This window comes from Ornithorhynchus anatinus, chromosome 15, assembly GCF_004115215.2.
Source record: "Ornithorhynchus anatinus isolate Pmale09 chromosome 15, mOrnAna1.pri.v4, whole genome shotgun sequence".
NCBI lineage: Eukaryota > Metazoa > Chordata > Mammalia > Monotremata > Ornithorhynchidae > Ornithorhynchus > Ornithorhynchus anatinus.
Genome location: NC_041742.1, coordinates 3,594,778 through 3,607,588, shown reverse-complemented (window position 1 = coordinate 3,607,588; position 12,811 = coordinate 3,594,778). Strand labels below are relative to the sequence as shown.

The 12,811-nt window shown below is 37.3% G+C and overlaps 1 protein-coding gene across 2 annotated transcripts in view; it reads left to right on the top strand.

The window, feature by feature from the left end:
- Window positions 1–12,811, top strand: part of SMURF2 (SMAD specific E3 ubiquitin protein ligase 2) — a 65,630-nt gene that overhangs the window by 34,687 nt on the left and 18,132 nt on the right. For both annotated transcript variants that reach the window (XR_005660837.1, XM_007668078.3), the window contains exons 6-11: window positions 746–830; window positions 2,028–2,111; window positions 4,093–4,295; window positions 6,296–6,380; window positions 10,223–10,381; window positions 10,579–10,644. Coding sequence is in view for 1 of the 2 variants with exons in the window: in XM_007668078.3 (XP_007666268.1) it covers window positions 746–830; window positions 2,028–2,111; window positions 4,093–4,295; window positions 6,296–6,380; window positions 10,223–10,381; window positions 10,579–10,644 (682 nt within the window). In the remaining variant the exon portion in view is untranslated. The remainder of the gene's footprint in view (window positions 1–745; window positions 831–2,027; window positions 2,112–4,092; window positions 4,296–6,295; window positions 6,381–10,222; window positions 10,382–10,578; window positions 10,645–12,811) is intronic.

The following is a 12,811-nucleotide window of genomic DNA, read 5'->3' as shown; positions in this document are numbered from 1 at the left end:
GGGCCTGCTTTCTTACTAATCATGTAACAGTTTTTGACATCTGGGATTTAAATTGAAGCCCAGAAGTCCTTTTTGCTTGAGACTTCGATTCTTTTTGAAACCAAGACCAATAAGGGGTTAAATGATGTTTTTTTGCTCTTTTATTTAAATTAACATTTCATCTTCGCCCTCTACTTTAAATCATGTCATGTAGACCTCTCTAGAAATTGAAGCTTAGGGTCCTCTTTTCTCTCAGTTAATTTTCTTGTACAGTCATAGTTACCAAGAGTGACTTATAGGTTAGCGGAGATGCCCCAACTAGCAGGAGTTCTCTGTGAAGCCTACTGGTTTTTAGTGGTCTTGGTTCCCTCCTCTTCCCACTTTTTCCCGTTTTCACCAGCCCTCCCCCAGATTAGGGTTACTCTCGCACTATCTAGACATTCTCAGGAAAACAGTTCTACTGAGTGCCTTACTTTTTTTGGAGGTTGATAATGTGGAGCAGAAAAATCATGAAATACCCACAGCTAAATTTTACACTTGGCAAAATTTTCTTTAACATGAGTCATTCTAAATACAGTTGTGCTAACCTTGTGCAACTGCACATTGTCTTTCTTTCCCCTTTATTTTAGGAGAGTGAGTAAAAGAATGGATTTTTAAAGAGGTTGTGAAAAAGATATAGAAACTGAACAGTCTCTAAAGCATGGCATTTTTTTGGATTGCAATTTTGTTTGTAGTCTCTAATTATTATCTTCTATTATTGTAATAGTAAGTCTTCAGTCCAGAGACCGAATAGGCACAGGAGGACAAGTTGTAGACTGCAGTCGTTTGTTTGATAATGATTTACCAGATGGGTAAGTGAACATTTCACAAATCCTATGATATGGGTAACTACATTTTTAGCCTTTAAATTTTAGAATTAAATAATTTTTTGATTTTTCCATGGGGTTTATACTACCCTTATTATAAATTTGAAAATTTTGGCTTAGTGAATGTTTCAGTTAATTTTTCACATTGGTGAATTCCATAGTATTTAATTTTAGAAAAGTGCTTTTTATTTTCTGTAGAAGATTTTTCATGGTAGTGATTGAACTCCTGGGGCTGTGTCATAAAGCACACTCCTTGGTATTGTTCAGGTTGCTCTGCCAAATTTTTTAGCCCTTCTCTCATTTTATCAGTGAAGACACTGAAGTAGGAGAGAATGAAATGTCTCACACAAGGGTAGATAACAAGGGTATCTAACAAGGGTAACAAGGGTTATCTAACAAGGGTAAAGTCAGATTAAAATCCATAAGCTCTGAGGTTCCAACTTGACTGTAAACAGTTGATCAGAGTTAATAAAATTTTGCATAAAATAAAATCCAGTTAGTGTGACTGTGAGAGTGTGAAGTTAAGGAAAACTCAGAGAGTGGTATTTAATAATAATAATAATAATGTTGGTATTTGTTAAGCGCTTACTATGTGCCGAGCACTGTTCTAAGCGCTGGGGTAGACACAGGGGAATCAGGTTGTCCCACGTGGGGCTCACAGTCTTAATCCCCATTTTACAGATGAGGTAACTGAGGCACCGAGAAGTTAAGTGACTTGCCCAAAGTCACACAGCTGACAAGTGGTAGAGCCGGGGTTCGAACCCATGACCTCTGACTCCAAAGCCCGTGCTCTTTCCAGTGAGCCACGCTGCTTCTCTAATTTACCCATTCTGATGTCATGCTGTTGTACGTGAGAACCCAAACTATTTCTTTGATAGTGCAAAATTCTGAATCCAAACTAGGTTTATGTTGTAAGAAGTATATTCCCTGATTCCCTAATTTCATTCTAGACAAAATGTATATTCAATATTAAATAGTTCAACAGTGTCAGTATGGTGGTTGAGTATTCTTCCAATTCTTTTCGAATGGGAAATGTTATATTCAGAGTAAATACTGTTTAATTCAAGAATACTGGCTCCTTAAAAGTTCCCTGGTTATAAAGAAACATGTTTTAACACCTTGTATTTGTGGCTTAGTTTTGTGGAAATAGCAGATGATTATTTCTCGATATTTAAATTGTAGCTGGGAGGAACGGCGAACTGCCTCTGGACGGATTCAGTATCTAAATCATATTACACGAACAACTCAGTGGGAAAGACCAACACGGTAAGAAAATATATGGGGGATGCCTTTCTGTTCCTTACCTTGTACATTACCCCCACCTGAAGTATTAGCTTTTCTCTTTCTAAATTTGTGCCTGTAAAAGTAAGTGTGTCTCATTGTGGTTGGACCCTTAAATTATTAGAGAAGCAGCGTGGCTCAGTGGAAAGAGCACGGGCTATGAAGTCAGAGGGCGTGGATTTGAATCCCGGCTCTGCCACTTGTCAGCTGTGTGACTTTGGGCGAGTCACTTAACTTCTCTGTGCCTCAGTTCCCTCATCTGTAAAATGGGGATTAACTGTGAGCCTCACGTGGGACAACCTGATAACCCTGTAACCCCCCCAGCGCTTAGAATGGTGTTCTGCACATAGTAAGCGCTTAACAAATAGCAACATTATTATTTCTAAAATGAATTCCAATTTCTCATGTGCCAGCACTTAAAATTCTTGAAGTGTTGGGGGACTATATAAGCAGTCTATGAAGAAGTGATTGAAAAGAAGGCATTTTGGTTGCATTTTTAGTTTATGCCACTTGTTTATCAATATTTAAACTTTCAGTCCAATTTAGGAATAAAGCTCTCTGGTATACTCAAGTCTCTTATCACATTTAGCTTACACTGCACTGTATGTGATTGGGATTGGCTTCTTTCATAGCAGTAGAAATGGCAGTATTGCCAAGCCATGAGCTAACCTGGAGGTTCAGCTATGATCCAGGAGCTGCTCTTGGTCAGTTTCCAGCCAGAAGGATCCTTGGGGAAATGAAGCGGTTTTACCCCTGTAGCATCCTATGGGCTCCAATCAGCTTTTAGGTGGGAGTTTTTAATCTGGATTCCCTTAGATCTCCCTGAGTCCAAAGGAATCCCTCATGACTTGAACCACTTTCCCCAGCATTTCACTGGGCCCATAACATATTGCTCAGGGGCGGCACCTGTACTGAAGAAGATCTCTCAGACCTGCTGTCCCCTGAGCTCTCTAAGTGCCACTGTGTACATCCAAAATTAGCCTGCTTCTAGAGGTTTCTGTTGATTTTTAGAAATTGGCACTTAGTTGTACTTCTGTGGAAAATTTTTGAACTGAATAAAAACCACCTTTGAGTTATTCTGAAGAATGGGCAAATTCTTATTGTTGGGGAGATTAAACTTAACCTAATAGGAAATATCTAATCAAAGCTGGAAATGTTATGTAACACAGTTTAAGCCCTAAAGCTACTCTGTTGTTGAGACTCTGTAGACTTGTAAAAAATAAAACCTAAAATGGTTCGTTTATGCTGCTGAACAATGCTCTCAGTTCAAATATATCTTCACTGGAAGGCCAAGCATGCCTCCTGGCTTTCTAGTCAAACAGAACAACTTCCAAAAGTTTTATACATTTGACAAACTTGATTTTTTTTGTATTTGTGAGTTTAGACTTTTTGTACGCTGTGTGATTTTTGTACACTAGGTAGTTATTTCCATGTACTCATTCCACTTGGATCCTCTCTGCTCTATAAAATTTGCTTATGAATTAAATATGTTTAATTCTCCTCTTTTCCTTTTCCTTTCTTCTGTTAAGATTGTCTTTAAGGTATATTTGGCCCTAAGTCATTAGTACAGTAGTTGGATGAAATGTGTGTCATCTGTCAACACACCACCTTTTATTTTTAGACATTGTTTACAAAAGTAAGTTAAAGCTTGTGAAAGTGTCCAAGTGGATTTTTCCTTTTAGGTAACCACATTTTTATTTTGCGAGGGTATATCTGTGCTTAACATTGGCAGCTTATTGGGAAATTTCGAGAACCCTTCTATTTGAAGTCTCTAGAAACTATGCATGTCTTCAGGAAAGTAAACTCTGTGGTTACTTTTTTTTAAAAATTCAAGGTTAATTGTTGGCCTTTACTCGTATTTCTCATTTGTTTTAGGTAATTATTTCTTTATGATAATTAGAGAGACGCTTAAAAAATTCCTTTAGATACCTGAGACAAATATATTTTTCTCATTTCTTTTCATCAGACCAGCATCTGAATATTCTAGTCCAGGCAGACCTCTGAGCTGCTTTGTTGATGAAAACACTCCAATTACTGGAACAAATGGAGCAACTTCTGGGCAGTCATCAGATCCTAGACTGGCAGAAAGGAGAGTCAGATCCCAACGACATAGAAATTACATGAGCAGAACACATTTACATACCCCTCCTGATCTACCAGAAGGCTATGGTAAGAGAATAGAGAAGAAAATTATGTCTAAAAATTTGAACTGTTGGAAGAAGCAGAATAATGATCTCTTCTTCTAAGTGCAGGGATATTTTTTTTACCTAAAAATGTTGATAAATGGAGAACATCTACTTAGAAATCCTCAATTTGGGTTAAGATTAATAATTATTGGTTTAATGTGGTGCTGTCACAGTGAATATACCAAACCTTACCCTTTAAAAAAAGAATTTTACTTTGCATTATTCTCGTATTAGTTGTCCCCAATCTGCTAGAAAAGGGTCCGTTTAGAAAAAATGCTGAATTGGAGGCATTAAAGTATTAGTTGCCCCAATCCGCTAGAAAAGGGTCCGTTTAGAAAAAATGATGGATTCGAGGTATTAAAGCTACTTCTGTTGGTAGATGTCCCATTCATGCCTCTTCCCAGTTTTTAGTGAATATTCTTCCTAAAATTTCTAGAGAAATGTTGTTATTCAAAATGATCATAACTGTTGAGCAGTTTAAGTACATTCTTAAATTTTTTTTTTCAAATTTGCATTTGTTTAGCTTTAGTTTCTTGTGGATAGGGATAGTTCCAACTGACTGATAAATAGTCACTAGGAGCCTTTAAAACTGAGGCAAGTTGAAGCATAATGTCAAAAGATATGAAGTACAGCTGTTTCTTGAAGCATGGTGTTGGAGATGCTTCAGGAAATACCTCTTTCCAGATGATAAATCTTCATTATCTAATTAGAGTTGTTCTTTCATAGTTCCAGCTATATTAAATGTAAGCAGTCATTAAAAAAATTAGACAACTTCTAGATAATGTTGAAAAACCTGACTACCGCTACTGTTGCAATGTTGACATGTTCTGTTGTAGTGTTTAACTACTTCTGAAGATATATTTTCATGAGTGATGTTAACTGTATAGTTTAATTCAACTTGGTAGCTCCCCTGGGAGGAGGGGGTAAAACCCTTCAAATCCAAGTTCAACTCCTGCTGCTCAAGAATCTGTAATCATGCCATATTTTCTCTCCTGGTTTCTGTCTTTTTATATCTAGGAAATATTTTGATACTCTTGGTTTAGGTTTTGTGGGAAGCAATCCCAAATTTGGTAGGTCTCACAAAATAAAAATCGAATAGCAGCTGGGATGTTGATCTTTTCCCCAGCCTGATAAATTTAATGAAGGATTTGCTATAGATTCCTACTATTTATTACCCATTGGTGCATATAATTTTGTCATAGTAATGAAATTCTGTCTCTAGATTGTTTTAATCCATAAATGAACAAATCATCTTTGCAGTGTACTTTCATAGCCAAGAGATACATAACTCACTACATGCAATGGAGATTTAGCCCTATTTATTATTATTATTGTTATTATTACCATTACACCCTTCCTATGTACCAAGTACAGTTTAAGCCCTAGGTTAGATGCAAGTTTATCAGGCTGGATACAGTCCCTGTCCCATATGGGGCTCAAAGTTTAAGTAGGAAGGAGAACTGGTATTGAATCCCCATTTTATAGATGAGGAAACTGAGGCATAAAGAAGTTAAGTGACTTGCCTAAGGTCATGCAGCCAGCAATTGGCAGAGTTGGGATTAGAACCTCGGTCCTCTGACTCCCAGGCCCATGGTCTACATTGGGTCATGCTGCTTCCTAATAATAATAGGATGGGTCTAAGAATCCACCACATCAACTGTATTGGGTAAATTAACTGTGATTGTTTTTTGCCCTATCCCTCAAAATGCCTTAAAAACTGACAAAAATAGTGTTGTACACAATAATCTTCCTTTAAAGGATGGACTAATTATTAGTAAACCTCTTAATATTTTTTCCAGGGATTATGTAATGTTTAGTTTTGACATTAATCTCATAGAATTCACCCAGGAATATAAGCGTCATGGGAATTACAGTGTGGTCTCAAAGTCTTTTCTTTTAGCATGGAATTTAGTAACCTAAAATCTGGGGGATATCAAAGTTTTGGCTTCTTATTTTTGATGATTGATGTTTCTTGGTTAACAGAGCAAAGAACAACTCAACAAGGTCAGGTGTATTTTCTACATACTCAGACTGGTGTGAGCACATGGCATGATCCAAGAGTTCCTAGGTAAGAAAACAATTCTAATATTTTTCATTCCATTTGAAGATCTGTCACTTGAACATTAAGATAGGCTGATATAAGGGAGGTTGAAGTCTCTCTCCCTGGAAAAATGTTTAAAAAGAAGAGGCAACTATCTGTCCTGCGTTGTTTGTCATCTATTTTGTGGTTATGGACTGGTAGTGTTATCTTTTTAGGGACTTCGAGGATTACATTTTTTTGAAACATAGTTGATTTTCCTGTGAATGCATTGATTTCTTGCTATTGAAATCTGGTCTGACGTCTTAAACTTGATGAAATTTGTAATTATTTTTATCCAAACCGTTTTAGATGTAGTACACTCTTCACCAAAGATATCTTCTCTGAATAGATTATGTTCATGTGCACTAACTCTGTGCAGAGTACTATACTAAGTGCTTGGGAAAGTATACTGTAACAGAGTTGGTGAACATATTCCCTGCCCACAAGGACCTTACAGTCTAGAGGGTAGCTATATTGTCATTAATTTTAACGATTGTCACGCCAAGTTAACGTGGGAGGGCCGGTATATCCATATTACTCCCAGGTAAATAAGTCAGCTACCGTATTATGAACCCTTTCTGATTCATTATACATATTAAGGTAATTATGTTACCCATAACAGAGTACACAATTCTGGGTAATTTTGGTAAAAATAGGATGTCTGACCTTAATTCAGGACCCAATCCTCCATTTATGTAATTGTTCCTGTGAGAAAATTTTCACAAACTAATTAAATCAGTGGTATTGAGTGGCTTCTTTGTGCAAAGGGAAATATACTGAGCACTTGGGAGAGTTACTAGATATGATCCCTGCCCTCACAAAGCTTGCAGAAATTTTAATCATTCAATCGTATTTATTGAGTGCTCTGTGCAGAGGATTTTGCTAAGCACTTGGGAGAGTACAGTATAACAGAGTTGGTAGATATACTGAATTCAGTTATCTCTCTTTGCCTATGTGGATGTCGGAGTATTGCAAAGAAAATACCCATTTGCAGTTTATATTGGGGCTTGTAAGTGGGGTTCCTTAGTCCAGTGGGACTATAGAGAAGCAGCGTGGCTCAGTGGAAAGAGCACGGGCTTTGGAGTCAGAGGTCATGGGTTCGAATCCTGGCTCGGCCACTTGTCAGCTGTGTGACTTTGGGGAAGTCACTTAACTTCTCGGTGCCTCAGTTACCTCATCTGTAAAATGGGGATTAAGACTGTGAGCCCCACGTGGGACAACCTGATTCCCTTGTGTCTACCCCAGCACTTAGAACAGTGCTTGGCACATAGTAAGCGTTTAACAAATACCAACATTATTATTATTATTATTATTATTATTATTATTATTATTGGAATGTTACTGTGAAGCTGCTTGCATTGCATTGTCCTAATGGCTTGGATACTTTTTAATGTAGTGTGTGCTTTAGTGTCAGGAGTTTATCAGAAAATGGACAACCCTCTATCCTGTATTACTTCTGGATCTCTCTGTGCTTGAAGTCCCTCTGCCTCTTTATAATGCCACTGTTTAGGATGCCGAGTCTGGGCCTGGGAGTCAGAGGACCTGGCTTCTAATTCCCGCCCTGCCACTTGTCTTTTGTGTGACCTTGTGGCAAGTCAGTTACCTTCTCTATGCCCCAGTTACCTAATCTGTAAAATGGGGATTAGAACTGTGAGCTGCATGTGGATTGTGGACTGTTTCCAACTTGATTAGTTTGAAACGATCCCAGTGCTTAATACAGTGACTGGGACATATTTAATGCTTAACAAATACCATTTAAAAAAAATGCCTCCCACCCCTAGCCCTACTAGGTTAACCCACTTCCCATATTTGCTTTCACTTCCGTTTCAGCAATTTGTATCTTTAATGTATACAGGTGAATACCATTTTTAAAAAATGTGAGTGCATCTGGTATGCATTTTATGAATTTGGTAGGCAGAAGATAGGTTAGGTGATCTGTTGCCGCAGTATACATTCCAAGCACTTAGTACAGTGCTCTGCACACAGTAAGCGCTCAGTAAATACGAATGAATGAATGAATGAATCACAAGAATATTCACTGAGTAAGAGGTGGACATTATGTAGTTTACAGGGAATAAGTCGACCTGGATAGTGGCCCTTTGAAACTAAAGAGGTGCAAGAGATTGAGAGTTTTGCAGTAAGGTTTTATCCTTTCTATTTGCACTCAGAGAATGAGCCTCCACAATCACCCTAGAGACTATTCCAGTCAATGTCTTATCGTACTTTAAAGCCAAGAGTTATTTATCTCTAACCAAAGTCTCTCATGTTACAATTTAGGGTGTTTTTGTTTTTGGTATCTGGTGGACCAGAAGAACTTATTAGTATCCTCATCATAAAAGCATTTAATGTCCTTAATACAAATCATCCCATGGCCTTTTAATCACTAAGCTGACCAATCCCAAATCCTTGAACCTTAGTTCATGGGACCAATTTTCCATCTAATTTTTTTTTGCTATTTTTCTTTGAACCTCCAAGTTATTCTACATCCTTTAAAAAGCAGAAGCAGTGAAATCTAGTGGAAAGAATATTAGTCTTGAAGACTGGAAACCAGAGTTCTAGTCCTGATTCAGCCACTGATGCCAGGCAAACCAGTTAACCTCTCTGTTCCGTTTTTGGTAAAATGGGAAGAATATTTGCCTCTCACTTCCTCAAGGAATGTTGTGAGGATAAAATGAGGAAGAATTCATATGAAAGCATATAAGGAAAACTAAGTGCTCTACCAATTCAAAATATTATCAACTTTAATAGTAAAATGTGCTAGAGAAAACTGCACAATTCAGATGAGTACAGTATAGGAGGATTACTTGCCAGCTTTTCCATATCACGCTTACTATGATATGTTAATCCTTTGAATATTTGTGATAATGATCTTTCTCCAGGTGACTTACTATTGTTATTTGTATTGGTAGTACTTTTTCCTTCTCAGTTGTAAAGGGATTATGCTCATTTGTGACTTGGTTTTGCATGGACATCAAGCACAGTGGTATTGGGTGCCTTTAGTGTGCCTCTGAACACTTGGGAGAATACAAAAGAGTTAGTAGAACAATCCCTGCCCTTAATGAACTTTTGCAATATGACAGGGGAGACAGACACTAAAATAAATTACAGTTAAGGGAAACAATTGAGTTTAAAGATGTCTTCCTAAATGTTATTGGGGGGGTGGAGGGGGCAGATAAGCACTTAAATGCTTAGGTTCCCTGGGATCAAAATTCAAGAAGTTCAGTTAAAATAAAAATTTGCAACCAGGACTATGATTTCAGAGAATCGAAGTCCATTTTTAGTCATTAGCATACTATGATTTTTAAATTAGTCATCGGTATTTTTTCAATGCCTACCATAGGCTGAAAAGTGTACTAGATGTTTGGAAGCATCTTTGCCCTCTAGGAATGCATAATCTGATTGATTTTCTTCCTTTATAAATCGATTAAGAATGAATTGGTTGAGGATGTGCCTGGGTAAATAGTCATTTTTTAAAATGATTCAGAATTACTCTAGGACTTTTAAGAAATAGGGGTTTCTGTTTTAACTGGTACAAAAGCTCAAGTTGCGCCTGCAGACATTGCAGTTGCTTTTTACCTCTGAGCATGCATAAAGTTGGAATGTGATGAATTTATAAAATATAGGCTATGGTAACGGCTTTTCCGAGGCATCTGTAGTTTGGAGGAAAGAGGTTTCATGGGATTGTATGTTGGGAGTGTAAGATTCCAGCTGAACGTATCAAGTTTCTGAAACAATACGTTCCTCAGACTTCATGGAATTGGTCTGTTTCACTTGTTCAGCACAGTCGGCTCAACTCTGAGGTATTTTTCGTGTCATATTTGTTTTCATAGGGATCTTAGCAACATCAATTGCGAAGAGCTTGGTCCACTGCCTCCTGGATGGGAGATTCGTAATACAGCAACAGGCAGAGTTTATTTTGTTGACCATAACAACCGGACGACGCAGTTTACGGACCCCCGCCTGTCTGCTAACTTGCATTTAGTTTTAAAGTAAGTGTTGAGAAGCAGTTAGTACCGAATAATTGTCTATGTGAAAATGAATAAACCTGAATGCTATAAATTGTGAAGAACCGGATAACTTGTTTTAGAGACTAATCGTTAGAAATTTAATTGTATAGAAAGTGTGTTTGTTTAGAATGGTTTTGATAGTGATTTTGAGAAGTTTAATCTCTACCACCTTCCAACAGGGACGTCTCCACAGTGGTATCATGGGGGGGCAGGTGCCATCCTATGGAAGAGATCTGCCACCCCAGGTGAGAAATCCCCTAACAGTGGTATTTTGCCAGGGAAAGTGGAAGCAGACTAGATTGATCTTTATTATGTTGCCATTATTGTTAATCCTTGATTATCCTATGGTTTACAATCCTGTGTGTGGATTAATCCTGCTCTTTATTGCTTCGTCTCCTTTATTTTCGCCTTCCCTCCCACCCCTCCGTCCCACCTCTCCTTTCTCCTTGTGTCTCTCCCTTTCTCCCTCTTTCCATCTCCTACCCCTACTCTTTCCCTTCTCTTCTCTCTCCCGTACTCCTTCAACACTACTTTACATTTTGTTCTTGTAGCATTTTCATTAGAAGGAGGGCAGAGGAAGAAAAGAAGGTGAAATTTATTTTTAATCAGATTTCTTATTTTTAGTACGATTTTTAGTTGATTTTACTTGGATGGAGAGGAAACTGAAATGAGAGACTGGAGTTATCAGTAGGTTTTCTTTATTCATGAAGTTCTTTTCCTGCCATTAGCTTGAATGGTCAGGAGTTAACAATAGGTGTGACTAGTCTACAATTTCAGAGGATAGCATGTTATAAAAAATCCTCCCTGACCCTATTTTTTTCACTAGATGAAAATTTTCTACATGGAGTAAAGCATTGATAAGTATTTATACCTTAATCTATTTTTTACATGAGATATTCTTGGTTTCTCCTTAGGGTTATACTATTTATAGTAAAATATTCGGTAGAAGTCAAACTGTTCACTAATTTAGCAATTCAATTGGAATAACAAGAACATTTGATAATATGAAAGATATGAAAGATAATATAAAAGATATATACATATGTATATCTTTTGCAATGCTTTACTACTTTAGTGCATGTTAATTCATTTTAAGATTGGCTTTGATTTGTTATTTAGATATTCTGCTTAACCAGTTATGAAAATCAGAAAACTTACTTTTCTGGAAAACAGCTTGTTTAAATAGGCCAAAAAATAGACACGTATATTTCTTCTTCCTAACCATGTTCTAAAAATCTGCCACTCAGGAAGCGTGCAGTTGAGATTAATTAAATAATAATGTTGGTATTTGTTAAGTGCTTACTATGTGCAGAGCACTGTTCTAAGCACTGGGGTAGATACAGGGTGATCAGGTTGTCCCACGTGGGGCTCACAGTTTTAATCCCCATTTTACAGATGAGGTCACTGAGGCACCGAGAAGTTAAGTGACTTGCCTACAGTCAAACAGCTGACAAGTGGCAGAGCTGGGATTTGAACCCATGACCTCTGACTCCCAAGCCCGTGCTCTTTCCACTGAGCCACATTGCTTCTCTTAAGTGGGAGCAGTAATGGAGAATGTATTGGCTAGAAAGGTTTGAAGTAGTAGCCATGGGTTTTTTTTGAGAATTTGAGAGGAGAGAGGCCAAAGGGACAGAACCTCTGTGGAAGTTGTTTTTAGAAAGTTAATAAAGTGGTAAATGATTTCCTGGAATTGGAGATGGGTCATTAGCATGTTGGATTGTTGATTGGAGCACCCAGGGACTTGTAGTTTTTAGAACTGCTTGGACTAGAGAAGGATCCAGATATTTTGGATTCTACTTTGAGGTCCATTTCCCCTCTACCTCAGTTCCTTTCTCCTGCTTTAGGTAGATTTTTTCATCAGAGTTTTATCACTTAATATCAAAACCTTGTCCTCAAGACACAGGTTCCTTCCTCTCTCCCTATCTAATGTTCCCCTTGAGAATAATTTTATACTACTTTTAAATTAAAAGGAGTGCTTTTGAGGGAAGGAAGTAAGGGACTAAGATCCAATAATTTATCTTTAGAACCATTTTGCTCTTCTGAAAAGTTTTGGAATAGTAAATTATTTCAGAATGTTTAAGGTTTTTTACTCACACATCTGTCTTTTATTAGAAAAGGATTTCAGAAATTCAACCAGCAGTGTCATCAGCAAAATTTTAGGTCTGATATATCTTTTTTAGAGTTGATTCTCCATAGTATACTGGACAGAATATATGAAAGTTATTTTCATTCTTAACTCCCAAAGCAAACTATGCCATTTACTTCAGGCTATAATTTTTTTAAGATAACTTTTAAAAACAAATTTTCAGGTGTCAGGTAGACATATTGTTTTCCTTCTAGAATTATAATTTACAGCTCAAGGCATTGGCTATTTGTTTGAAATGGTTTTGGCATTCAAATCAAAAGAGAATC